At 51.5% G+C, this 27,631-nt stretch overlaps 1 protein-coding gene and 1 long non-coding RNA gene across 18 annotated transcripts in view; one reads left to right on the top strand and one right to left on the bottom strand.

Moving 5' to 3' along the window:
- Positions 1-153: 153 nt before the first annotated feature.
- On the bottom strand, positions 154-23,552 carry P2RX5 (purinergic receptor P2X 5). 17 transcript variants are annotated; one of them, XM_086686291.1, is made up of 14 exons: positions 16,060-23,552; positions 12,120-12,270; positions 11,398-11,469; positions 11,035-11,110; positions 10,851-10,947; positions 10,494-10,574; positions 10,043-10,181; positions 9,347-9,483; positions 8,798-8,891; positions 8,610-8,675; positions 7,032-7,130; positions 6,312-6,394; positions 2,528-2,776; positions 154-2,265 (listed from the first exon to the last, which is right to left on the bottom strand). In XM_086686291.1, exons 1-13 carry the CDS (start codon positions 16,470-16,472, stop codon positions 2,569-2,571), a joined length of 1,716 nt encoding a protein of 571 aa, XP_086542417.1. In that variant the 5' UTR covers positions 16,473-23,552; the 3' UTR covers positions 154-2,265; positions 2,528-2,568. The 17 variants fall into 17 exon arrangements, 15 of the variants coding, with proteins under 15 accessions (XP_086542417.1, XP_086542416.1, XP_086542427.1 ...); XM_086686290.1 differs by having other exon boundaries at positions 154-2,776; positions 16,060-16,550; positions 16,733-23,552; XM_086686301.1 differs by adding an exon at positions 14,942-15,027 and having other exon boundaries at positions 154-2,776; positions 16,007-16,119.
- The window catches only part of LOC147574129 (uncharacterized), a 29,735-nt gene continuing 4,768 nt past the window's right edge, over positions 2,665-27,631 (top strand). The window contains exon 1 of the long non-coding RNA XR_015243923.1: positions 2,665-2,752. This is a non-coding gene — a long non-coding RNA (uncharacterized LOC147574129). The remainder of the gene's footprint in view (positions 2,753-27,631) is intronic.

The raw sequence follows: 27,631 nt of genomic DNA, 5'->3' as shown, positions 1-27,631 counted from the left end.
TTTCCATTTGAATTTCTTTGCAAGAGAATAAGGAACATAATATATTGCTTACTAATTGTTTGTGTCTGCCTCTTTAGGGCTCACTTTCTCCTTACATTTTCCTCTAAAACACGGGGTGACTAAGACTTGAAGGGAAAAAAAAATCAAGACATGTTTACAGTTAAAACTTTTTATTTTATAACCAAATAAAAATATCAGAATACATTTATGGGGCAGGTCTCAGATATTGGCTGCCATCTTTCCTCCTTTAATTCTGTGCACTGGCCTAAGGGGAAACAAAGAGCCGGGAGAAAGGTGTGCCTTTTGGAGACGGTGCTCTTGGGTCCACTGGAGAGTATGCTCTGAGAAAAGTTGTGTCATTTGGGTGGAGGGGAGTGGGTAGCAACCAGGTGGAGCCCTTTTCCGGACATGCAAGATGCCATTCCAAGTGGGGTGATTTAGGGACTCTGCAGGGCACTGTCGTCCACAGCTGGGGTGCTTAGACACCTGGAGGAAGTCATGTTCCCCCTTTACAACTGGTCCCCCAGTAGGGCAGCAAGCCACGGAGAAAGAGCTGATGGGATGGTGGCAAAAAGGCAGCCATGACTGGTCAGTCCTGGTGACCCCTGCATCAGGAGTAGAGGGCGCTTAGCTCTTTCATGGCTCGACCTCTTGATGGCACGTTGGTAGCACCCAGTTTTCAAATCCCGTTAGCCAGCATCATGGCACTCCCAAGGCATGGAATTAATCATTAGGAAACTACTAGGTAGATGGCTTTAGGCCACGGCCTGAATGTAAGCATAGGCGATGGTTCAGGTGATCCTGTAATGTCAGCACGGACAGGAGCTCTGTAGAGGCTGGCGTGCTCATCTACCTGGTGAGGCAACTGGTGTCCTGAGAGAAAGGGACTCTCCCAAACGGAGCTCGAGTTCCCACTTCACTTGCCATTTCAAAGCCAGTTTCTGTAAGATTTATGAACCTCCCATTCATGCCCCAAGATTGTGCAAAGAAAGAGGGGGTAGTGGGGAGCTGTGCAAAAGCAAGGAAACTGGCAGTGTGCAACACTATCCAGAAGCTGTAATGGGGTCACTGGCTTTTCTGAGCACAAGACCCATGACATGTAGGGGAGGCCACCTGGAAAGCTTGGCTGGACTTGAAACCATTAGGTTAGGTCCTCTGTGGCAGTGAAGTTTAATGGGGCAGCCCTTAAGATTAAAGAGAGTTGATGGAAAGAAAGCCTTGTAAAACCAGCTTCAGTCACACTATCTCCATCCAGCTCCTCAATTACTCCTCATGTCAAAGCATTTATTTTACACATGTGGTTCCCTTACCTGGAATGCTTCCCCCATCAACTAGACTGCTTTCAGATTTCGGCTTATATGTCACGTCCTAGGGGAAACCTCTGGCTACTCCACTGAAAATTCAGTCTGTGATTCTATGTGTGACCACTGATTAAGGCTCACCTCCTAGACTGTAAGCACTTGGGCAGGGACAGTTTCTGTGTTTCTCACAACTGTTACCAGATTTAGTCCATCCCCTGACAACAGGTACTCAATAAATATTTACCAACTGAATGAAAACTGTAGGGAGACATTTTCATTCCAGTGTAAAACGAATAGTACAATTTCCCCCAGGTTATATGGCTGCCGCAAAGCAATTCCAAAAACAGGCTAAAAGAAACCAGACCAACTCCTAAGCAGTCATGACCCCTGCCCTTTCTGCTTCCTCCCAAATGTAAAAGTATATCAAATCCTAGGGTTTGCTTTAGTGAGGAAGTGAAACACCATAGTAGATCACCCAGATTTTTCACTTTCTATTCAGAGAGCAGGTGGGTTGTTGACAGGTTACCAGTCCAGAGTGAAGGAGCCACTTGCTCCAGAAGGAGCAAGCTTCCCGTTTCGGGGACCATGCCCTGCTCCAGTGGCAAAGCCTTTTGCAAGCCCCTCTGTCCCTCTCCAAAGGCCCTGGTCGGTGGAAGGATGCTTCCCGCCTCCTCTGTGTGCCGAGGAGAACCAAAGCCTTCACTCCTTAGCATCCGGGGAGCTGTGCAAACCAACCATGGAGCTTGCTGAGCCACAGGCAGCCCCACAGGCCTTTGCTACCGAGCAGACCAGACAACAGTCAGTGATGAGCTATAGGTCTCTCCCCTTGGGTTTACACGAGGACTCCTCAGACAGTGGGAGAGGGAGAAGGGAGCTAGCCCGGTACTTCACTGTATTCCATCGTGTCCCTTCCTGACAGAGGAGACTTGATGGGACGTTGCAGCCATCAGGAAAAGTTCATTTCCTGAGCAAGGGCACAAGCAACCAAGCAGATTCTCAGCAAAACAGTAGAGCTTCTTGGCATCAGTAACGTCACCTTGGGGAACAGGGGTGGGAGGCACGCCTTTCACTATTCTTTTGTACCTTTTGTTTGGTTTTTAAATCATATAAGTATTATCTAGTCAAAATATTTTACTTTAAATGCATTGAGCATAATGTCACCTTCCCGGGGGTGGGGGTGGGGTGGAATCCTCTTGCTCTCAAAGTAGAATGTGTGTAAGTCTGACCTGAAATCCGCAGCGGCTGCCAAAGCTGGCCTTCTCCTCCCTCAGAACCAGGCGCTGCGTATCTCCTTAACCAGTGCTCTCACACGTGAACGTTCGTACAAATCACCCGAAGTCTTGTTGAAACACAGGTTCTGATTTCGGAGGACGACGGAGGGGGCAGAGACTGCCGTTCCAACAAACTCCCAGGTGATGCTGATGCTGCTGGTCCACAGGCCACACCTCTGAGTGAGTAGCGAGGCTCTGCAGCCACTAAATGGGGGAAGCAGCATAGTTCAGCAGTGTGGGGCTGGGAAGGAGGAGGGTAGGGAGAGAGGCTGGGGTGAGGGGCGAGGGCCTCCCTGTTAACAACTACTTCCACCTGCCAAGTGAGCTCCACCTATTCTTATCTCCTTAGCCCTTCAGACCCCGCCTATGAGGAGAAAGCGAGGGAAGCCGGGTAGGGACACTCAGCCCCACAGAACCGCAAGGGAGAAACGACCCAGGCAGCTGGTCTCCCGTTTGGGGGAGACACTATGCCCAGAGCTTCCTGAGGCTAGGCAGGAGGACTGGAGCAGAAGCCTCCCTGCCTCCCCTTCCCCACCTTACCTGGAAACCCTCAGAGGCTGCCTGTCCCCTCAAGGGCTAGCTGCCTCTTTCCAGGCCCAGGCCTTCCCTGGTTGCTTCGTTGGCCACCTATTATTTTATCCCTGAGGGCAAGGCCAAACGTCCCCTTCGATGCCGGCCAAAGTCTTTCTCTGAGGAGCCATCATTCTCAACAGGGATTTGTGAAAGTCTCAGCTAGAGGCTGGAGGAAGGCCAGAGTGGCTGAGCCGGGCTGTGACGTCTGTTGGCTCTGGAAGGAATTACACGTGTGCTCCCCGCACCCAGGGGCCAGGTCAGCATCTCATTTAAGGATCTCTTGGATAGGGCACAGCCCACAGCACATAGCATTCACTGTGTGAATGAATGAATGAACTGAGTTCTCGGAAAAATGAAAACACTCAGGCCCCTGGCCTTCCCCACTTCCCTCTCCAAGTCCTCCTCTTCTAGATCCGAGCCACACTGGCCACTAGGAGGCTTCCCTCCCCTGACACACAACGAAAAGCTTGTAGTAAGATCCCAAGGTGCAGAAGAGATGGCTGTGACCGGAAACACCTGTCCCACGCAAACACAAAGAGTTTTCAGTTCAGAGCTGCAGGCGGTTCTGCCGCAACATCTTCACCAAATCTGCTCTCAGCGAACACCTCTGGCTATGCCTCCGCTGTCTGCAGGTTCTGTAGCTGCTCCACATTCACCTCTCCATTCCCCGGGTGGCCAGACCTGTGGGGGGGGGGGGGTAGGGGGCACACAGAGGACAACTGGGGACCCTGTGAAGAGGGCAGGCCTCCCTAAGGGCAGACTCCACCCGCGGCAGCCTCTCGCTGGTGGCACTGCAGACAGAGAGTTCGCAGAGACGGGCAGACTGGTGGAGTCCCTGGCCACAGCCCAGGTCCGTGTAGGTGCTCGGGCCGGGGCCTCCGGAGCTGTACCAGCAATGAGCAGCTGCCCTGTGGTGGCACCCTGAGGGCACCCGGGCCTCCCACAGCAACAGGCAAGGCTGGTCCCACAGCCAACACCAGCGGGGTGGTCATTCTTCCCTCTCACAGGCTGAGGAGCTCAGGGAGCACATTGGGAGCTGCTGCTGGGACCCCAGCCTCCCTGCCTCCATGCCCCAGCCCCGTCTCTGTCTTCCTCACTTCTCTCCCTCCTTTGCCTGCCTCTCCTTCCCAGTCCATTTCTCACTCCTGCCCTGCACAGGCCCAGCTCCCCACTGGAAGCTGCCAGTCCCTGAGTCAACAAAGAATGAAAGCTGGGAACCAGAGGAAAGTCCCCCGGTCCGGGCCAGTAAATGGATATGGTTTACAAAAGGAGAGTTAGCAGCCCAGCCTGACTGAGCAAGAGAATCCCCTGTGTGCAGCCCCCAGTCGGGGAAATAAAGGGCGTTTACAGGCCCCAAACGGGCCACGTACCTGCTCAAGGACACACAGGCAGAAGGAGAGGCCTAAGGCCAGCCTCCTGACCCAGCCCAGGGCTGCCTCCTGCACCAGGCTGAGGTCGCATCTGCAGATATGGCCAGGCTCCCCAGGGAAGGGCAGCCTGCAGGCCCACATGTCAACATACCACCACCCTCCTAAGGCGAGGGCAGCTCCAGAATTTCTGGAAGGCATCTGATGAGGAGTAGGGGAATGGGGGGCTTGATAAGGCAGAAAAGTATCATGGAGAAGAACTGGATTCTAGAGACATACTGACTAGGTTCAAATCCCAGCTCTGCCATTTATTAGCTGTGTGACTTGAGCAAGCCACAACCTTTCTTGCCTCGGTTTCCTCATTAGAACAGGTACTGTGAGTGTCCACCTCATTAAGTTGCTGAAATGGGTTCATACAAAGAGCTCAGAGAGGTGCCAGGCAGAGGAAGCCTGAGGAAATGACATCGTACTCTTAATTCTGGGATAGCACGGCAAGCAGACTGCTTTGTGGTAACTTAGGGGTGTTGAGGAAATAATGGGGATCACAAAGGAGCTAAAGCACCCCTGTCCCCCACAAAGTCCAGCTTGGGTGGGTGCTCCTGCGTCCCGGATGTCCTGCCTTGTGTCCAGGTCACCCTGGAGCAGGGAGGAGAGGAGAGGGCCAGGCCGTCTCTGCAAGGCTCGTTCTCCGGTCCTCAGCCCAGCAGCCCCTCACCTGGCGGGCAGCCATTCTCCGTCTGGCTGCCGCCTCCGTGCTGTGCCTCTGGCTGCTTGGCCAACCCAGGCCCCGCCGCCGCCTCCTCTGCCTCTGGGGTCCCGTCCTGTTGCGAGGACTCAGCCAGGACCCGTAGGACGCTGGGCAGGACAGGACCCAGTTAACCCTGGCCTGCAGAGCCCAGCCCACCTTCCCCAGACTGGCGGGGTGGGGGCGTGGGGCAGGCCCTGTAGAGCCCCTCGCCCTGTGGGGGGCACCCCTCTTCCTCCAGCAGCTCAGCCAGGAGGCATGGGCAGTGAGGGCTCCGTCTGCGACCAGGGTCAGGGCTGAGGGCTCAGCCTGCATCAGGGCTGGGTTCAGTCCAGGCAAGTGATGCGGGCTGACCCTCCACCTGCTGTCCCAGGCTGCGGTGGGGTGGAGGGAGTGCCCAGGTGCCCATCTGGAGCCCACCATCTGCAATTGCCCATTCTGATCCCAGCTCCTCCAGAATGGCTGGGTCAGAACCCCTTTCCCCTTCCAGTCTGCCCACAGACATCAGGGTTTCCCACTCATACTATGTTCTGCTGCTATGAATACATGCATACACACCACCATGCTCAGGGCCCGAGAGATCCTGGAAATGGCCCCCACAGGAAAAAACAAGAAATCTATCGTTTTCTTCCGTTACCACTCCAGCTTCCCTCAACCCCAGCCAACCAGGACTACCAAGTCCAAGAATCCTAAAACATAAGTGCTAGCATGCTCACGGAGAGAGAAACTGAGGCCCAAGGAGGCCTTGGACTTGTCTGAAGTCACATGGCAGATAGCGGCAGAGTCAGGCCTGGAAACCAGGTCCCCTGCCCATGGCCTCTGGAGGCCTTTTCTTCTGCCAGCTGCTCTGAGGCAGAATCCAGCTCTGTAAAGCATGTTCTCAGAACATTCCACCTTCCGCGGCCCTTCCAGGGGAGCTCCCAATGGCCCTGCCGCCACACACCAAGCATTACCATCCAACCAGGGTAAAGTTTCTAGGCCAGGGAGGGGAGCTCTGATCAAGGGGGCCCCCACAAAGGTCCCCCCAGGCTGCAGGGGAGGAAGCATAACTGACCTCACTTCCTCGTACTTCTTGTCTCGGTAAAAGTGGCTCTTCTTGATTAAGTAGATAAGTACCAAGTCACAGAAGAAAGCCCCCTGCAGCAAAAGAGTTAGGGTTCCCTACTCAGAATCCTAGGTTTCCAGAAAGCACCCTGCCATTTGACACACAGTACCTTCTGTCGGACCCTACAACAACCCCTAAAGAGCACCATTATCTCCAATCAATAGATAGGAAACTGGGCTCAGAAAGAGGCACCTTTGTCCAAGGCCACAAAGTTTGTCCGTGGTACAGCCAAAGTTAGCCCGGAGTTAGCAGATGGACTCCATCTGCTCTATCAGGCCAGGCACCCCTGCGTTGCCCTGACCCCATCCAATCATGTCTTCAACAAATGTCTACTGAGCACAGGCATTGCAGAGGGAGCAAAGGAAATTCCAGAGGGCCCGTGGTGCAAAAGCAAGAGACACTTCTGGAGATGGGGATGGGGACATGGGGACCAGCCTGAAAATTTTCTTATAATGCCTTTGAGGCCTTGGTCTTAATCCCTCAGGGGGAGGCCTTGAATAGGGGCACAGAACTTTGGCATTCTAGAAATGTCTAACGTTCTTTCTGGTAGTCAGTGTGAGAGACGGGTTGGAGAGGATCTGAAGAACAAGAATGACAGGGGTGGTCAGGGATGGGGGAACAACAGGATGAGGTTGAGGATGGAGCTAACCCAGGGGAACCCACCCACACCTGTTCACAGGGGCTTCGGACCAGAGCGCATGGTGCACACGCCCGTCTCGTCCACCAGAGGGCCACTCCAGCCGCAGCACGGAGGGGTGGGGGTGTTTCCTACCAGAAAGAGGAGGGAATGAAGCAGGGGGGGTGGGCCAAGGGAGACCTGGGCCTCTGACTCAGGGCACTGCACAACTCTTCCCCCGCCCCTGCCCAGATGCCCCAAATGTTATTTATCAACTCCTCCTTCCACAGAGAACGCTCCACCCAACCCAGCCTCCGCCACCACCTTTCCCATTACCTTGATTTCACAGGTATGTACCCCATGCGCTCGTGTTCCGATTTACCCACATCATAAGAAAGTAATGACTGACAGTGGCCCCTCTCTAAGAAAGTTATATGAGCAAACACAGGATTCCCTAACAATGGTTGTTTGCAGTGAAGAGGAATCCTTTGGGGCTCACTGTCACCCACCACCTCTCAGGAGAACAGCCTTGCTGAATCCTCTGACTTGTTGATACTGTTACACGGTTTTCCTGGCCTCAATAAAAAGTCCACCCTAGGTCCCGCCAGAGGCCTCCAGTGGGGCCAAGAGGACAAGGCTGCCGGAAACCCTGGCAAGGAGCTTGCCAGGATGGGCAGGGGCCACCCACGGACAGCTCCCATGTCTTTAAAAAAAACTTCCAGGGGCGCCTGGGTGGCGCAGTCGGTTAAGCGTCCGACTTCAGCCAGGTCACGATCTCGCGGTCCGTGAGTTCGAGCCCCGCGTCGGGCTCTGGGCTGATGGCTCAGAGCCTGGAGCCTGTTTCCGATTCTGTGTCTCCCTCTCTCTCTCTGCCCCTCCCCCGTTCATGCTCTGTCTCTCTCTGTCCCAAAAATAAATAAACGTTGAAAAAAAAAAAAAAAACTTCCAGAAGAAAAAAGGGGCATGACAAGAGATTCGGGGGAAAGCGTTGCCCACCCTCCAGCAACTATTTCCTCTCCTGTGCGTCCCTCTGGGCCCAGCTGGACAGATCTGAGGAAGGACCACAGCCTGACTCCCTCGATGCTCATCTTTTTAGCCCCCGGATTTCCAACCGGGGGTGATTTTGTTCCCCGGGGGACACGTGGCAATTTCTGGAGACATTTCTGGCTTTCACAAGGGGGAGAGAAAGCACTGTGGGCATCTAGCGGGGAGGTAGTGCGATGCTGTTCATCATCTCACAGCACACAGGGTGGCCCCACACAGAAGAGCATTAGCAGTAGGGCCACAGCTGAGCAGCCCTGCATATAGCTGGATCCTGCTTCTTTTTAGCAGCAGTGGAGATGAAGCTTAGAAGTTCAGGGTTGACCCAGGATCCCAGAGAACCCCAGCCCCGCCCCCAGCTCCAGAGCTCCAGGCAGATACCTCTCTGGCTCTGGAAAGAGAAAGTCAGTCAGTCACTGCCACCTGGGGCTGTTGGCAGGTTTCAAGTCCCAGAAAGCCCTCTTTACCCGCATCCCACTGACCTCGCCCGTTCTTATTCTTTCTGAGGCATGAGGACAGCACCTCTGGAGCAGTGTCCCCCTCCCCAGCCGGTGCTCAGAGGGTGAAGGTGAGGGGAAGGAGGTACTCACAGCACCCATGAGCGCCACCCCAGAGCCAATGTTGATGATTGTGGGGATGATGTTGAACTTCCCTGCCTGTAGCACAGAGAAACACAGCAGGGTGAACAAGGAGGGGCGGACAGCAAGATTCCTAGGTACTCCCAACATGCCCCACTCCAGACCTGCCCGGCCTCAGGATGGGAGATACACCCACACACCTTGCCATTCACCATCACATCAAAGCGGATCCCATAGGCCTTCATGAGGGTGCGGAACTCCACTCCAGCTCCATCTCGGTAATATTTGGCAAACCTAGGGGAGACATGGCCCAGGGGAGACCTTCTGTGCTTGGCAACACATACCAGGCCGCTTTGGAGATTTATGAGCACCCCCGGGGAGGTTGGAGACCCTCTTGCTAACGTTATGGTAAAGACTCCTCCAGATCTTTGAAATCCTTACAGACATCCCCCAAGAGGCAAGGGCTTTCCCACAACACACTGGGCCAACCCAGGGCCACTACAGCACTGATGGAAGTGACTGAGCTAAGAAGCTAAGCCTCGGCTTCCTGGCGAACCCACAGGGTGACAGGAACTTCTCTCCTCTCCCAGTGATGCTCCCAGCTGGCACCCCTCACCTCTCCTCAGCTCCTTCTCCCTACACCTCCCACTCTGACAACCTCCCCCCAGTAAGGGGTGTCATAGTGCTGGCACCCAGAAAAGGACAAAATGTGGCCAGGGTCACAAGACAGCAAGTCTAGCCCCAGTTACCTGAAGTTGTACCCAGAGGAGATGGAGTTTTCTGAAAATTTGTTGTCCAGACGGCTAAAAGAATAGCGAGGGTTGCATTCAGAAGGAGCTTTATCAAGATCACAATCCCATTCAATCTGAATTCCTATCACACCACCCTTGATGAAGAAGAGACAAGAATTAGTGCACAGAACTTTGTGGAGATGGGCAGAAGTCACAGACTGGCTCTTCACCGAGAGCTGGACAAGATGGGGAAAGTGCTCAGGCCACGGGTCAGCCCCGCCGGAGCATCCTCCCAGGAGGAAGGCAGAAGCTCCAGGTCCCTTTGGAGAGGCTGAGAAAAGCACTTTGCTGACAGCCCCCACCCCCCAAGTCCCCTGTTTCATGCTTCCAAGGAGAAGGGAACTACTGGAGCCAGCACCTTACATGACAGCCGGACGCACCAGTGGGGCTCCTTCGGGCTCAGTTTCAACTGATGCCCCCAAGGACTGCGAACCAAACAGCAGGTGCTCGCTGTGCGTTTCACTGAGTGCCTGGGTTCTGACAGGCTGTGCGTCAGAGCTAATCCTGAAGACAGTGAGTCCCTGTGGCAGGGGACTCTGCACTACCACTCGACCCCAGGCGTCCCCCTCCTCACCACCCTCTTCCTGGGCCCAGGCCCAGAGCTCTTGGGCCCGCGAGCCCCCAGGCAGGGCTCCCTGAGTGCATGCTACCCACCTGCAGGGCTATCTCCTGGAAGTTGCTCCCCGTCCAGCTGACCACAGACCCCAGTCGGAAGATGGGGCAGTAGGGGTTCTCGGGGCCAAAGTGACAGGACTTCAGGAAAGCCTTGTCTTTGGTGTCCAGCACATTGGTCCTGGATGGAGGCCACGAACAGACAGTGAAATGAAGCCAAGACTGGCTGTTCCTGGGCCAGACACAGCCTGACTGACGCAGGAGTCCCAGGGCCTTTACCTGGCCCAGGCTGAGTCCCCGACTTCAGCCCCTACTCAAGTCCTGACTACTCCTCCTCAGCACCCTCCTCCATTCAAGGACAGATGCTGGGCGTGCCCCAGCATCACCCAGTGGTTCGTTCACATGCAGATGTCGCACACGCCCATGCACACGGGCCCGCGCACAGTGAACAAGGAGGCAGGCCCTAGATCCCCGGGAACCAAGTCCCACATACTTGGAGAAGTTGAATTTGGGGAAACGGATGAAGTTCTTTATGTAAATGGTGAAGTCTTCAGCCTTGCCCAGGAGTGGCTTCCTGCAAATCAAGCCAGGACAGTCTGTCCAGGAGGCCCTGGCCCTGCTTCCTCTGTACATCCCCCCAGGCCTGTGGCACGACTGAAGCCTGCCTGCTCCCTGGGTTCCCTGGAGCCTTTGCCGAGGACCACCAATTTGTTCATGTAGGGGTGATCCTCAGGCCTTTGTGGGGCATCCTCAGAAAGAGGATCTCAGAGTACACATGTCTCCACCATCAGGCTGAGACCCGCTCACTGCCCAGGTAGCTCTTCAGGGTCCCGAGGCCATAGCCACTCACGCTGGCCTGGACTTTGTCTCCACTGGGCACCAGGCGAAGATCTCGCAGGTGCCCCTTTGCATGTTCCCCACCCGAAGGCAGCGGCCAGTCCGCACTCCTGCAAGATTGGGACGGGAACAATGCTATAAGCCTCCTGGCTCCAATCCCCCCGCTTTGCTCCCAACCCCGCCATTCCAGGCCTCACCATTTCCAGCCACAACGGGCTCCCCAGGAGGGCAGTCACTGTCTCTGTAACACAAGGCATCCGGAATGCTTTCACTCTGCCGGAAGAGAAGGGGCACCTGGCTGGGCGTTCCCCTGCAGGGGCTCCAGTTCAGAACCAAGGTCCCACCCCAGGAGCTGGGACGGGGGTTCCTCCCCCGAGTGGGGCCACACACACCCTGGGAAACCTGCTTCTCTCCCCCCAAGCGATGCAGGTCTGTGCTCCAGTGTACATATCCTCCGGGCATTGGAAGGGGGCAGAAACCCCTACGTCAGGAGAAGGGTAGACCCCAACCACTGATGGAGGCTCACCCCCCCCCCCCCAGCTTTCTGCACCAAATCAAACCTCAGCACAGGTTTTCTGCTGCTGGTTGGGGGTCACGATCAAGTTGGTGATGACAAAGAAGACGTTCTCTCCCTGAGAAGCCAGAGAGGGGTTGAGGGACATCCTCTTACCCTCTCGGGAACCCTCCTTCCCAGGATTCCTGGCAGGGGGTGTTGAGGACAACGGGGCCACAAAATCAGTGGATCCCACCCATTTGCCCACTGACTCTGAAGTCCTTGAGTAGATGTCCTTTGATAGGTCCCTTTCAGGCCCACAACCCCAAACTGGCCCCATCCACGGATCCCTATTCTGACCTCAGCCCCTGGGATCTAAGCCCAGATCTGGGAGAAGAGGTACTGACAGGGTGGCCAAGGCCCTGGCCCGGGCCAGTTGTGAATAGGCCAGGGAGCCATTCCCAAGGGCAGCAGCTAATGTATGGGAGCAGTTCTCTGTGCCAGGCCACCTGACTCAACACTGATCTGGAACTCCTTGGGGCCCCATTTGGTCTCTACAGGCTCAGGGTTTGTTGGGAAGGGAGCAGTCCCATAGGTGCAGTCAAGGAGGGCAAGGGGTTGGTGTTGGGGGAAGGATCTGAGCAGGGTCTCCATCTGCAAACCCTGGCAGCTGTCCTGGGCCAAGGGAGAAAATCGATGAAGTCCCTGGGTACCTCATCAGCTTCCTATGTGACCCACCCCGAGCCAAGCCCTACTAGCGGAGGTCCCAGTGCTGGGTGGGGCTCAGACCTGGGGTGGGATGACGTAGTCGGCAACATCCCAAAGTCGCTCTCCGAGCTCAGAGGTGTTGGTGAAGGTCACGCCCTTGACTTTCGTGATGATACTGCTCTGCAGGGAGGTGTCGGTGTCTTGGTAACCCTTCTTCACCAGGAACACCCACCTGTGGGAAGAGGGCCCGGCAGGTGGGCATCAGCATCACTGCTGCCCTCTGGGAATTTTCCCCGGGGTATTCACCTTTCCCCAGCTCCTGGGCAGGGGCCACGACAGCACTGCTGCCTGAGACCCCGTCCTGCAAGCAGCAGAGGCGACAAGCAACCCCGAGAGCAGGAAGATGGCTGCCCTCAGGGGCTAAGGCCTTGAAGCTGGCCCACGCTGTGCCAGCCCGCTCACCCCTACGCTGGTGATGTGATCTCGGGAGGGCCGATGAACTCCGGGGGTCAGCACAGGGACAACAGTGCCTCCCTCCAGGGGTGTGAGGACAGTTAAAGGAAATGGGGCACAACCTGAAACTAATCATGAGGACACCTCAGACAAATCCAACCTGGGGCATTCTACAAAACAAGAGTACAAAATCCTATACTCTTTGACACCCAAAACACATGCAATAAAAGAAAAAATAGATGAGTGGAACTTCATCAAAATTAAAAACTTTTGTGCATCAAAGGACACTGTCGAGCAAATGAAAAGATAACCCACAGAAGGGGGGAAATATTTGCGAATCAGATAGCTGGTCAGGGTCTGGTACCCAGAACATATAAAGAACTCTTACAACTCAGCAATAAAAAACACAAATAACCCAGTTAAAAAAAGGAAAATAACGAGTGTTGGTGAGGCTGCAGAGAAACGGGTACTTGCCACGGTACAGCTGCTGTGGCAAAGTCTGACAGTTCCTCAAAAGGTAATGATCTGTCCTCGCAACTTCACTCCAAAATATACACCCCAGAGAACTGGAAACCCACATGCACACAAAAACTTGCACATGAATGGTCTCGGCAATGTTGTCTGTGACAGCCAAAAGGGAGCAACAACCCAAATGTCTGTCCACACAGAAGAACAGACAAACAAAATGCGGTTTATCCATACAGTGGGATCGTGTTCAGCCATAAAAGGAATGAATGACTGATATACGCGACAGCATAGGTAAACCTTGGAAACATTCTGTTAAGTGAAGTAAGGGAGAATGCCAACCCACTGCTAGCAGTTAGTTACGGGTTTTCTCCTGGGGTGATGGACAGGTTCTGAAATAAGATAGCGGTGATAGTTGTAAACATGGTGAATATTCTAAAAGCCACTGAATCGGATAATTTTAAATGCTTGAAACGGTGCATTACATACTATGTGAATTTTACTTCAATTTAAAAACTGTAATAAAATAAAAATCCTGCACTCTTCAAAAAACATCAGTGTCATGAAATACAAAGACAGTCTCAGGTACAATTACAGATTAAAGGAGACTAAGGAGGGGCGCCTGGGTGGCGCAGTCGGTTAAGCGTCCGACTTCAGTCAGGTCATGATCTCGCGGTCCGTGAGTTCGAGCCCCGCGTCGGGCTCTGGGCTGATGGCTCAGAGCCTGGAGCCTGTTTCCGATTCTGTGTCTCCCTCTCTCTCTGCCCCTCCCCCGTTCATGCTCTGTCTCTCTCTGTTCCAAAAATAAATAAAAACCGTTAAAAAAAAAAAAAAAAGGAGACTAAGGAGATAAGACAAATGAATGCAAGGCAGGATTTCAGTTTTTTTTTGCTATTAAAGGTAATTATTAGGGGTGCCTGGGTGGCTCAGTCGGTTGAGCATCCAACTTCAGCTCAGGTCATGATCTCGCGGTCTGTGAGTTCAAGCCCTGTGTCAGGTCTGTGCTGACAGCTCGGAGCCTGGAGCCTGCTTGGGATTCTGTGTCTCCTTCTCTCTCTGCCCCTCCCCCATTCATGCACTCTCTCTCTCTCTCTCTCTCTCTCTCTCAAAAGTAAACTTAATAAAAACAATTTTTTAATAAAAAATAAATAAAGGTAATTACTGGAACCATTTACAAAAGGTCTGTAGGTTAGAAAATAATATTGATTCAATGTTATTATCTAATTTCCATAGCTGTACTTGGTTAATTAAATAAGAGAATTCCTTGGTTTTAAGAAATACACACCAAAGTATTTAGTGGTAAAGGGGCATAATGTCTGCAACTTACTCTTAAACAGAAAAAATTGCATATATACACACACATCACGTGTGTGGAGAGAAAAAGGGAAAAGGACAACACAAACGTAGTAAAATGTTAACATCTGAGCAATCTAGGTGAAGGACGTTTCAAAAAGTTTATGCTACTCTTGTAACCTTTCTGTAAATCTAAAATTATTTCAAAATATCAAAAAAAAAATCTGTTTTTTCAATGAGATGGCACATGTAAATTGCTTAGCACAGTGAGTGCCAGGCCAGGGAAGAGCTCAATAAATACAACTCATCAACTTACTGGTGACGTGACAGTTAAGGTTAGAGACTATACAGCTTGACCGCTTGGGAAAGTTGGGAGGCCAGGAGAGGGCAGGAAGCTGCCTGCCTGAGGTCATGCAGGAGTGATGGGGGATGGCCTTCACCTCCCATGATGCCAGTAAGGGTTCTTTGCATAGCAGGTGCCAACCAAAATGTGCCCACCCTCTTCATCTCTGGAGGCAGACCTGCTATGTCCTAAGTCCTAGATTCTCCTTGTCTCCAAGGAACCCTGAGAGGGCTGGGACAGTGAGCCAACATTAGTAGGCACAAACTGGGCCCAGCCTGGACAGAAACATTGAGCAAATTCTCAGGGAACAACACTCATTCACTCATTCATTCATTCATTTCACACCTACTTCCTAGCAGTTAGGTGATGCCAGGCCCTGCCTGCCTTCATAGTGTCTCCAGAATGGACGGGAGTCAGGCATTAAGCAAACGATCCCTGTGGAATGCATCAGAGTTATTCGAGAACGTGGGTCTGAAGCATGAGCGGGCGCTAACCAAGGAGAGGCGTAAAGGCGCATGTGGCTGAGGAACAGCATGTCCAGAGGCCCTCAGGTGAGAGGCATGCGGGTGCCTTAGGGATGAAGCTCCACGGGCAGTTGGGGCAGTGGGGGCACTTGGCCTCCTAGTGAGGTCAGGGTGGCGCTCCCAGGAGGAGCATCTGTTCCTCCCCCAGTCAGGAAATAGTAGGGACTCAACAGCATTTACTGAAGCAGCAAAGGAGGCACACCAGCCTCCCAGACATCTGGTGTCATTTCCTCCCTCCACCTGTTCCCTCCCTCCTTGGGGGCGAGGGTACTGAACAGTGGCTGGCCGAGCAACTCCAAGGAGCTGCCCCCTCTGCCCATGGTGCCAGCTCCCGCCAGGTGGGAGGGGGGAAAGGTAGAGGCAGAAGGTCCGGCTGGGTGCCCGGTAGAGAGCCTCAGGGCAGGACCCCCAGCGGGATACCAGAGAGGCCGCCCGACCGGGGTGTGCTGAGTTGACCAGAAGGGAGTGCTGGGACATACCAGGCTGCTGAGTTGTCCCGGCCAGGAGCTTGCCACTGAGCTCAGTGATTATAAATAACCCACCCGGTGCCTGGGCCTGCACCAAAGAGACCAGGGAGGCTCCCAGAGAGACAGCTGGAGCCAGGCCCCTGCGTCTTTGCCCCTTTCGAGTGGCCCCGACCCCAGGGCCCCGGCCCAGAGGAAGGAGCTGCCCACGGAGAGGCTGGTAAATGAAGGAACACAGATTTCCCTGCCCGCATCTCATCACCTCCAGAGCCGGTGGGGAAAGAGGGCTCTCTCCTTACCTGCCACCCTTAGACCTAAGAGCCCCTGGCTGAGCCTGAGGAATGCTGGTCCAGGTCCCAGGTCCCTGGAGGGGGCAGCCGCGGCCCCTCGCCTCCCCCACCCCCCGACAGCCCCCGGAGAACTCACACCACCAGGTAGGTCAGGATGGAGACCTGCAGCAGCCGGTAGAGCAGGCCCACCTTCTTGTTCTTGGCGATGACATATTTCTCGGTCTTGTAGTCCAACAGCGACTGGGAGAGCTCCTTGCAGCCCGCCTGCCCCATGGCGCTGCCTCACCTGCGCCTGCGGCCCGGGCCTCCGCTCGGGTGCCGCATGGGAGTTGCCTCTCGCCGCTGCTCCCCGCGGTTTCTAGGAGGCTCGGCACTGCGGTTCCCGAGGGCGCGACTCCAAGCAGCGGGGTCGCCGGCCGGGCGTGCAGGGCGAGGAGCGCGCGGGGGCACCGGCCGCTGCGGGCGAGGCTGCGGAAGCCGCGGCCGGGGCCCGGGGGTGGGGGTGGGGTAGGGGTGGGAATGGGGACGGGGGCGGCGCCGGGCCGCGACCTTGCTGCCACCTCGCCTTCTTCCTCCTCTGCTGACGGCGACACCCCAACCATCTGCCGGGTCACCGGCCGGCGAGGGCACTCCTGAGGCGCAAGACCGCACGTGCGGCGCAGGAAATCGGAAATCCGGCGCTGCAGGGGCGAGGAGAGGAGAGTAGGCAGGGCTGCTTTTCAAACCCACCTTTCTCTACTCCCAAAGAAATCCCAGGGGGCGTTGAATAGATGGAATAGATAGGGAAACTGAGGCCAGGGGAGGAGGGACCTACAGCGCAGGAAGTGAGGAGGGGTTGAAAAAAAGTTGGAGGCAAACACACCAGGTTTCTTGATTTTTCCTGCTCTCTGGGGAACCTTGATTCTCACCACTCAGGCTGAAAACACTGAAGACAGGCCCGACCCACGGCTCCTGTGTCCTCTGTGTTTAAGTGGGTGTTCCTACTGCAGCAGCTGCCTCTCTTTTAAAACCCCAGTTCCCAGGGGATCAGTTGGCAAGCAGGCCCCAGCCAGCGCCCACAGCATGAACTCCCCACCACACCTAGGACAGATGGATGGGGTGGGGGTGTGGAGATGCAGGCAACCAGGACCTAGGATCATAAAATATGCCAGGGGGGTGTTCAGACCAACTGTTTGAAAGGTCCCCAAAACAAGAGATGGGCCTAGTCTAGGGTGCTAACCCTGCACCCCTCTTCACAACAGGTGAAATGAAATGAGAGGGTGTGAGCGCCGGGATGAAGGAGGGCATGTCCGAGATCAGTTTTAGAAGTTACGACAGCCACGGAGAGGCAGGTCCCTGGGCGAGCTATGTGTGCCCCCCCCACCCCCTCCCTTGAGCTAACACAGTACGCCCACTCACTTTCTACATCCTGCCACCTGACCAGAAACAGTTTGGCTCCTCTATCTACCCTGGCCTTTCATATACCTGTGAGAAGTTCCCTTCCCTGAACCACAGGCTGCAGGAGTTGGAAGGATCCCGAAAGCTCACCAAATGTGCTTCTAAAAGTAAAAACTACCGGGGCACCTGGTGGCTCAGTGGGTTAAGCATCTGACTCTTGATTTGGGCTCAGGTCATGATCTTGACGTTCGTGAGATGGAGCCCCACGTAGGGCTCTGTGTTGACCCAAGCACGAGACCTGCTTGGGATTCTATGTTTCCCTCTCTCTCTCTGCCCCTCCTTCCTAGGTTCCCCACCCCAGTCACTTTCTGTTCCATTATTACCCCTTCTTATTCCCTGAAAGCACTTGTCATTCTTGGATAGGACCTTGCTTACTTATTGACTGTGTCCCCCACTAAGACCAGAAAGCTCCTGGAGGATGGGGACCTTGCCTTTGACATCTTTGTATCGTATGCCTACTGCTGTATCTGCCATATATTAGTTCAATATATATATATGTTGAGTGAGTGAACAAAATCAGGCCTGGTTTTTTTAAATAGGGAGGAAATTTGGAGCTGCCACCCTGTCCCAGTCATGACTAAGGATTTTAGAAGCTGATGTCATCCTGGGGGGGAGGCTTGGGAATTGTCACCAGACCTCCCTTCCACTCTCCTACAGGCCTCTTCCTCAGCCCTCCTCTCACATGGATCTCCAGTACTCAGGGGAGAGGCAGCCTCAATGGAGTGACACCACATCTGTGAAGATTCCCATTAACCTGAGCCCACGAGGAGGCCTTTCAAGACCTCAAGATCTGGCCTGAAGAGTTCGAGGCTGGAAAGCATCACCCCCACAGAGCCCCCTCACCCTTGCATAAGCCGCATATAGGATGTGCCCCACTGGGTCTCTCCCCCCAACAAAGGGAGTTCCAGGCTTTGTGGCATGGCCTGCATGTTCTCCTGAGAGATCCTAGAGGCCACAGCCTTCATTTTGCAGGTTGGGTCACTGAGGCCCCAGGTCACAGGGCACAGCCGAGCACTAGCTCCAGTCCAGTGCACTCTCCCCTGTTCTCGCTTTACCGAGTACCTACTGTGTGCTGCGGCAGAGGCTGAAATGCAAGGCTCCCTGCCCTCTGTGGCTCATATAACTGCCACTCTAGACCCTTGTAGAAAAGGGTCTCTGCACTTATTTGCCCACCAGTGTGGGCAGCCCCTCTCGAACCACCCCATGACTCAGCCAAGACCAGGCTGCAGTTTCTGACACAACTATCCTAAAGCTTTAGGGACCACATGAGGGAAGACTGAAGGGGAAAGGGCCACTCTCGGGGCTGGGCCAGACCCTTCCTGTGGATTCCCTTATGGCGCAGCTCCTTAAGACTGCTAGATCCAGACCCATCAGTGGGTCATGGTATCAATTTACAGGGTTACAACCAAGCACATTCAAAAAGAGAGAGAGAGAGAGACATTTCAAGAGTTGAAGAGTTCAAGAGCAAAAGCAAAAATAAGAGCGAAAATACCAGTGTAGGGTAGGTATAGTTTTCATGAAACTTTTGTTTTTAGTATGAGTGTGTCCATGTGATGTGGAATGTATTTCTTCCTGGGGCTCAGGGTCACAACACTGTGAAAAATGCTTCTAGAAAGCTGCAAACCCAAGTATCTGCCATCTACCTCCATATGGGGGAGGCCAGCTCACCATTCCCACCAGTTCAGCCAAACACCCAATATACCCAAGGCGGGAGAAGGGGCCTATGCACTTTACATCTCCGTCATTCAAATTCTAAGTCAGGGATGTTTCCAGATCCAAGATGAATTCTCCACTTGAAAGAAAATTGCCTACTGCTTTTGATTGATAGTTTTTCCAGCTTCTACCTAACCCTATCTCGTCTTACAAGCCCCAAGGCACCCTGCTTATCGTCACCATTACCAGATGTCTTAGCACTCACTACTTGCCGAGCACTCTTCTAAATGCACTATGTGTGTGGGCTCACTTAATCATCACCACCCTAACCACCTATGTGGTTGGTACAATCATTATCTTTATTTTTCCCTAAGAGGCTAGATGAGTCTACGAGTAAGCATCTGAGCCAGAATTTGAATCCAGGTGATCTGGCTCTCCAACCCCAGCGGTCATCTCCATTTGTCACCATGAGCACAGTGCTTTACAGTTTCCACATCAACTCACTTGACTCATTCTGTGAACCCAGCCAGAGAGGTAGCTGTCAATCCCATTACACATTTGATGGAACAAGGTCCCAGGTCACCTAAAAAGCTAAAATTAGTCCTAGGTCTCCCAGCCATCCACTCAGGGCTCAGCCCTCTGGAACTGTGGCTTCCTCTGAATGACCTTTAATGTGTAGCTCACACGTTTGCCCTGCTGCTGTGGAGGGAAGCCACTGCCAAGGCCCAGAAGTATAGAGCTCCGCAGAGGGCAATGGATTCTCTCATGATGCCATATTGGAGTGAGGGGTCCGTCAAGAGAATGGGCACCTTCTGCAGGAGCTCCCACTGCTGCGGGGGGTGGAGCGCATTCTGGCATGCCAAGAACTGACCACGTACCTTGAAACTTCACTTCCTGGGTCAGGGGTCAGGGGTGAATGGCCTGTCTTCAAAGTAGTGAAAACCCCTCCCTGGCTCACCACATCCCTTCCCTCCCCTCTCCCAAAGACGTCTACATGATGCTTCATTATAATGAGTGTTGGCAGTGAGTGAACCATTCTCATCTGGTTCACAAGACTTTGTCCAGCTGAAAGAGTTAAGGCACCAGCAGTAAAGTGATAGGGAATTATAAGATGAATTTTTCTTTTTTTTTTTTTTTGGAAAATGAATTTCTAAAGGGCTTTTTTTTTTTTTTTCTTTTTATATCATCTCACTTGCTCCTAAGACTTGCCAACATTTTAAGCTTATTGTTCTGTGTGGTTTGGACCCCCTGCTGTGGCCATCTTGGTCTCCTCCGGGTCCTGGGATAATTTCTAGTTAAAAACATGACGGATCCTCAAATGTTGAAGTTGACACAGACAGAGCCCTCACATGTCTCCCCCAAAGAAATGTGCTGGACTCTTTATTTAAGGGGAAACAGACCCTCATGATTCTGACTCCAACCTTTTCTCTATACCATTCTCTCTTCTTTCTCCCACAAATTTTGTAGATCATAAGGGAGGGGGTATGGTGCAATAGAGTGGGCCCTGGAGGCAGGAGAATTATAAGGACATCACCCCTTTATAATCTTTTTTTCAAATGTTTAGTATCTTTGAGAGAGAGAGAATGAGACAGAGCATGAGCAGGGGAGGGGCAAGGAGAGAAGGGGCCACAGAATCTGAAGCAGGCTCCATGCTGTCAGCACAGAGCCCAACATAGGGCTCAAACTCACAGTGCAGAGCCTGACGTGAGGATCGAACTCACAAACTGTGAGAGCATGACCTGAGCCGAAGTCAAACGCTTAGCCGATTGAGCCAATCCAGGTGCCCCAGAAATCACCCCTTTAATCAAGAAAAACTCCCAATTTCTAGGAGATGAGGAGCTTCCAAGAGGGAAACCACTCTGCCTGCAGGTGGGTGGCTCCACAGGAGTAGCCAATAGCATCACTGCGTTTCCATCAGAGGCTTGGAGGTAGCACTTGGTCACCCTGTGGCCTCAGAAGACATACTTTTCCCTATAGCCCTAGCAAGGGTGGAAATTCCCCTAGGTACTAAAGCTTTCCCTTTAGCCCAAGGAGGCCAACAAAAACTGTTCTCCAAAACATTAAAGGAAGACAAAAAGAAATTTAAAAACCACAAATTCCATATAATAATATGGTTCTTGCAGCAGAGGTTCAGATATTACTTACACACAGCGAATGTGTTTCTATTTCCCACCCCTAAGAGAGGAGGGTTCATGCAAGGCCTAGAGGTAGATTTGAGTCTGTGCTGGGGCACAAGAGGAGGTCACCACAACATAAGGCCTTAGAGGGCCATAGGCAGACCTGGGTTTCATTCTGAGTCCTGAGTATCCTGGATGGCCCAGAAGGGACAAGAGTGGGAAAGGTTTCACAATAAGAGTGGGTGTGGGAAGGGTTTCACAATAAAAGACCTTGCAAAGTAATTTGTCCTTTAGCTTTTCTTTTCCTCCGAAAGTCCTTCTATGATAAACACATTCCATTAATAGACATTACTGGTCCATTTAAGAAATAGCAGATGCATTATTAATGCCATTTCAGTACAGTCAACAGGAAAAGGTGGCTCCTCTCTGTGGGAAGCATTTCTGAGTCCATCAGTGGCTTGTGTGACCCATCTTAATTGATGGGTTGTTATTCATTACTTAGTTCTCAAAATGCAACCTGGGGAAAAACTCTACGGAGATATCAAGTACTTAAAAAGGGCAGAGTCAAGTGATGGTCTGCCGAGCACTAAAAAGGCTAAAGATTCACGCAAGTCAACCAAACCCTCAGAGTAGCGACATCTCTCACAAGGTGTGCCTTAGGGCAATCTCATCTTTTCCTTCCTCCTGCTCCCTGCACTGCTTTCTCCCATGACCTTCGCAAATTCCTCACAGCCATCCCTTCCACTCCCCTCCACTCTCCAGTTCACATAACTGAGGTAGTAATGAAATGAGAACGTGCAGGAAATCCTCGTGTGAAAAATACACCGTGAGTAGTTGTGCTTCACGTAGTTCCTGTACACAATTCTTCCTTAGGTGATTCTTGATCATACTTTCTGTCCCCGCCTGCCTTTCCAGCTCACACGCCACATCATGCACACTCAGCTTCAGCCGAATTGGCTCACATGCTTTACCACATCTGTCATTTTCCAAGCTCTGTGCCTTTGCCACGGCTGGTCTCCCCTCAGTCCTCCATGGCTTCAAGGCTCACCTTACAGGGGTCTGTCTCCTTCATGAAGGCTTCCAGGACCCCCTCTCCTTCCCTAAATACCCAAAGGACAAGATCTGTACGATTTAGGCGGTTACCATTGGATACATATCTGTCATATAGGACTATGAGTGCAGGAAAGGGATTTACCTTACTTTGTACCACGGGGCCTTCATCGAGTAGGTGGTCACGGAGGCTTGCAGAATAAGAGATGGGGGAGGGGGACAGAAAGGAAGGAAGGAAGAAACGGAGGGAGGGAGGATGGACTGATTCCTGATCACCATGCCTCTGGCCATTAGCCGGCATATTTGAAGCGTCTGAGGACAGAGTGACTAAGCCTGTGCATATTCATAGAAGATTTCAGAGATAATTCTGCCAGAGCATTAAGTTAAATATGTCTCCTGAAGCAACTTCTAGGTCACCAAGGCTCCAAGTCTGTGCTAAGGCCTATCCGTTGACAGAAGTGTAATCAGATGAACACATTTGATCTCATAATTAGCATCTCCCAGGGGGCGACCCTTGCATGAAAATCATCTGGAGGGTTTGCCAAAAAAGCAGATTTTTTCAGGCCCAAGCTGGGCCAGAGCATCACAGCCCTTAGTGGGCAAGGCCAAGGTACCTGAAGAGCTGAGCCACCTGCAACTGTTGTGCCAGCAAACTCTGAAAACCGCCACTCCGCCCCGGGCTGTCAGCTCCGTCTTGCCAAGCTGACAGGAAGCTTTTGTGGGAAAAAAACCATTCGATTTGGAGATCCAAAAATCTGCTGTTGTTCCAACAGCTCTGCTATAACTAGACCTGTGGGGTTGTTTCTTCCTTCAGAAAACAGAGCTAAAACTCTCTGGAATGATCATTAAGATTAGCTGCAAAAGTACAAAGCCCAGGGTAGGACACTGCTTTTTTTTTTTCTTTAAGTTTATTTATTTATTTGGAGAGACAAAAGACCCAAGCAGGGGAGGGGGAGGGAGAGAGAGAGGGGGAGGGAGAGAGAGAGAGAGGGGGAGGGAGAGAGAGAGAGAGAGAGAGAGAGAGAGAGAGAGAGGCGGGGAGAGAGAGAATCCCAAGCAGGCTTCATGCTGTCAGCACAAAACCTGATGCAGGGCTTGAACTTACAACCTGTGAGATCATGACCTGAGCCAAAATCAAGAGTCAGACACTTACCAACTGAGCCACCTGGGTGCCCCTAGGACACTGCGTTTATTAAATGCACCAGAACATATGAAGTAGGAGGTCTCTATATGTTACATTTTTTTTTTTACCACTCTTTAACTGAAATGTAACATTTCCTTTAATTATGAATGTAGGCAACAAAACATGGCCATGTTAGCAGTATCTGTATCTTCACACCAATAGAAATTACAGATATTTTCCCACATTACAGTTATTGCAGATATCTCAAAATACATTTTAAGCTCACCACTACTTTAAAAGATGGGTAGGGGGCGCCTGGGTGGCGCAGTCGGTTAAGCGTCCGACTTCAGCCAGGTCACGATCTTGCGGTCCGTGAGTTCGAGCCCCGCGTCAGGCTCTGGGCTGATGGCTCAGAGCCTGGAGCCTGTTTCCGATTCTGTGTCTCCCTCTCTCTCTGCCCCTCCCCCGTTCATGCTCTGTCTCTCTCTGTCCCAAAAATAAATAAATGTTGAAAAAAAAAAAAATTTAAAAGATGGGTAGTTAACGGGTGCCTGGGTGACCCAGTCAGTTAAATGTCTGACATCAGCTCAGGTCATGATCTCACGGTTTGGGAGTTTGAGCCCCGTGTCACACTCTGTGCTGACAGCTCAGAGCCTAGATCCTGCTTCGGATTCTGTGTGTCCCTCTCTCTCTCTGCTCCTCCCCTGCTTGCACTCTGTCTCTTTCTCTCTCTCGAAAATAAACGTTAAAAAATAAATAAAAGAAGGGTAGTTATTAGACATGTTGCTTTAAAAAAGAAGCACATGAGTCTCCATAAGAACTTTTCAATATTCTGATTATTGTATTTCAATATAATTGGTTCTTTGTAAACTTTTTTTTTAATTTTTTTAAAAAAGAGAGACAGACAGAGCATGAGCCGGTGAGGGGCAAAGAAAGAGGGAGACACAGAATCGGAAGCAGTTTCCAGGCTCTGAGCTGTCAGCACAGAGCCCAGCACGGGACTCAAACCATGAAGTACAAGATCATGACCCTATAGGCTAAGTCGGACGGACTCTTAACCGACTGAGCCACCCAGGTGCCCCTGTAAACTTTTATTTTTATGTACTTGAAAACAGCTGATGGATGGACAGATGGGAAAATATGTGATAAAGCAAGCATAGTATAAAATGTTAATGGAAGAAACTAGATGGTGGGAAGACAGCTGTTCGCAATTGCAGAATTCAACTTTTCATAATACAATGTTGGGAGAAATCTGAAAAGGGGTGCCTAGGTTTCACCAGACCACCAGAGGGGTTTATGGCCTAGGAAAAAAGTTGGAAACCCCTGACCTAGTGGTACTAGTGTTCTTTACTAGCTAGCCAGTCTTCACTCACTCACTAGGTGAGTTCTTCATCATTGGACAAAGGACCCCAAGCCCCAGTGTAGAATTCCAGGAGTTAGGCTGGTAGCCTTTTCCTAGACTAGGAAATCTCAAAGTTTTGCAGAATCAAAGTGGGTCAGTGGTGTTTTCTCCCACCTCAGCCTTTCAACCTTAATCTTACACCTCACTCACAGCTCTGAAGAGAGAAAAGATTACCCCAAAGTAGGACACTAGTCAAATCCCAGAAACCAAAGCCAAGATCACGAGAACATCTGCCGGCACACCAGGCAGGGCAAGTCCGGGCCCCTTTCCCAGGCCCTAGACAGAAGAGAAGACATTCCCAGAGACACGTCTTCAATCACCAGCTACTCGCCCCCCAACTCTGCCCTCAGGACTGCAACTGGCTATGGGGTCCCAGAACTTCTTTCAGGGAGGAGGGAGGGGGAGGAACAGAGCCTCCAACTGGCTCTCCTGGACATTGGAACCATGGTCCTGGCTCCTTTGTGGTACTTGGGAAGAGTTCCTCTTTCAGACAGACCACCAGGAAGGACTAGTGCTTCCTGATGCCCACCGGTAAATCTGCACAACTCAGTTCTCCCATTTCTGGAGGTCACACTGCTCCAATTCTATCTGAGTCAAAGCATCCTTACTCACCCAGAGGCTCCAAAGTTCAGAGGGAGAAACACACCTCTTACTTCTATCCCAGAAGATGGTGCAGTCCAGAGGAGCTAATGAGAAGGAACCAGGGCCACATTTGAACTGGACAAGAAAGTAAAGCACAGAGGGCACAAAAAAGTCATCTTTTTTGTGGTTGTTGTTGTTGTTTACTTATTTTTGAGAGAGAGAGACAGGCAGGGGCAGAGAGTGGGTGGACAGAGGAGCCGAAGTGGGCTCTACACTGACAGCAGAGAGCCTGATGCAGGGCTCAAGCCCAGGAACCGCGAGATCATGACCTGAGCCGAAGTCAGATGCTTAACCGATTTAGCCCCGGGCGTCCCCCCCAAAAAAAGTCTTCTTATTTCATGGGAAAGTACATGGTCTTGCCAACAAAGTAAGGTAAACTAAAGCTATGATTATATATCCATTAAGCAAATAAGTCAAGTAAAAACAGAGATCCCAGGACATGTTCATGCTGCTGATAACCATGTAACATGGCTCAGTCCTTCTGGAAAGCTATTTGGCAACATATAGCAATTACAAAAATGTCTTTAATTCCACTTTTGGAAAAGTTGAAAGGGTCTCTTTACAGTTTATACTGTAAAGAGCTCTGCACAGTTATTAATTCCCCAAAGACATACTAGACCAAGGTGTCACTTCTCCCCATCCCCTCCACCTACATTTGTCAGCAGCATTTTTTTCTCTGACACTGGTTCCTTGAAAATGGTCACAAATTCTCACAAATGGCAAAATATATGATTCTATTTATGTAAAAGAAAACAGGGGCGCCTGGGTGGCTCAGTCAGTTAGGCATCCAACTTTGCCTCAGGTCACTATCTCACAGTTCATGGTTCGAGCCCCACATCAGGCTCTGTGCTCAGAGCCTGGAGCCTGCATTGGATTCTGTGTCTCCCTCTCTGTCCCTGCCCCCTTGTGCTCTGTCTCTCCCAAAAATAAACATTAAAAAAATTTATATAATGCTATTTTAAAAAAAAAAAAGGAAAACAAAGCAAAACCCCAAAACTATGTACTATATACGTATTTATGTGAATATTTACAAATGCACAGGATAAAGCCTGGAAGGATGTACACCACACCAGTTCACCTCAGCTTCTAAGGAGGGCCACAGGGTGGGGCAGGGTGTGACAAAGGCAGTTTTTCACTTTTCACTATGATCTTACTGTGAGAGTGTTATTAGTTATGTACTTTCCAAAATATACTTCCACTAATCAAAGTCAAGTTAACTGAACTTGGAAATTGTCTATTTAGGTGCGTCCAGCTACTTCCTGACCTCTGATACTAGAACTACTCTTCCTAAAGTGATTAAATGTTTCCCTTGATTCCATTTAATAAATCTGTTTTGTTTTGTTTTTTTAATTTTTTTTAAGGTTTATTTATTTTTGAGAGACAGAGAGAGACAGAGCATGAGCAGGGGAGGGGCACAGAGAGAAAGGGAGACACAGAATCCGAAGCAGGCTCCAGGCTCTGAGCTGTCAGCACAGAGCCCGCTGTTGGGCTCGAATTCAGACAGCAAGATTATGACCTGAGCCGAAGTAGGAGGCTTAACCAACTGAGCCACCCAGACGCCCCACTAAATCTGTTGTGAAAATAATGGTAGGGGTGGCTGGTTGGCTCAGTCGGTGGGTGGAGCATGCAACTACTGATCTTGTGGTTGTGAGTTCAGGCCCCACGTGGGGTGTAGAGATTTCTTAAAAATAAAATCTTAAAAAAAAAAAATGGTAAAATTCTGGCACTATTACAAGGCTTACCATTACTAATTATAGCTAGGAGACCCCAAAATACCTATATCCCTAAAATAGCTAATTTCCCTTCCTATAAGGGTACAGAAAATGTGCATAGACCTTTCACTATATACGGATAATGTAAGACTGCTGAGCTTTGCCATATGAAGCATCCTTTCTCAAAATTTAATTAGGCCTAACAAGCTTGCCAGATTAAGGTTTTCACATCTGCTTGATGTCATGCCTTCTTCAACAACCAAAGTTCAGATGTTTTCAGAAGAGAAAAAGGTTATTTGAATCTGTGCTCACTAGGTGTTAACGGGGGAAATGAAAACAGAGAAATCACAAGGGGCATTTTCCCCATGCTAGTGTCAAGCTGACTCCATCTTGATCCTTATCTGGTCAAGACAGCGGCCATAACCCATTGTCCTTGTATCTATACAAGCTTTGGCACTTCCTGTTCTCAGGAGGAGGAGGATGAACGGGAAATGGAAAATGCCTGGCACTAGAAAAGCATCTTTTAGAATAAAGGCCTTGGCCCAAGCTATAGCAGATGAATTTGTAAAATCTAATCATGTCTCTGTTTATAATAGTCCTTTCCCTTCTCAGACTGGTCCCTTAC

The sequence above is a fragment of the Puma concolor genome, chromosome E1, assembly GCF_028749965.1.
Source record: "Puma concolor isolate L17-30 chromosome E1, mPumCon1.1.hap2, whole genome shotgun sequence".
Taxonomy (NCBI): Eukaryota; Metazoa; Chordata; class Mammalia; order Carnivora; family Felidae; genus Puma; species Puma concolor.
The sequence above is the reverse complement of the archived record's forward strand: the minus strand, read 5'-3'. Positions and strand labels throughout refer to the sequence as shown.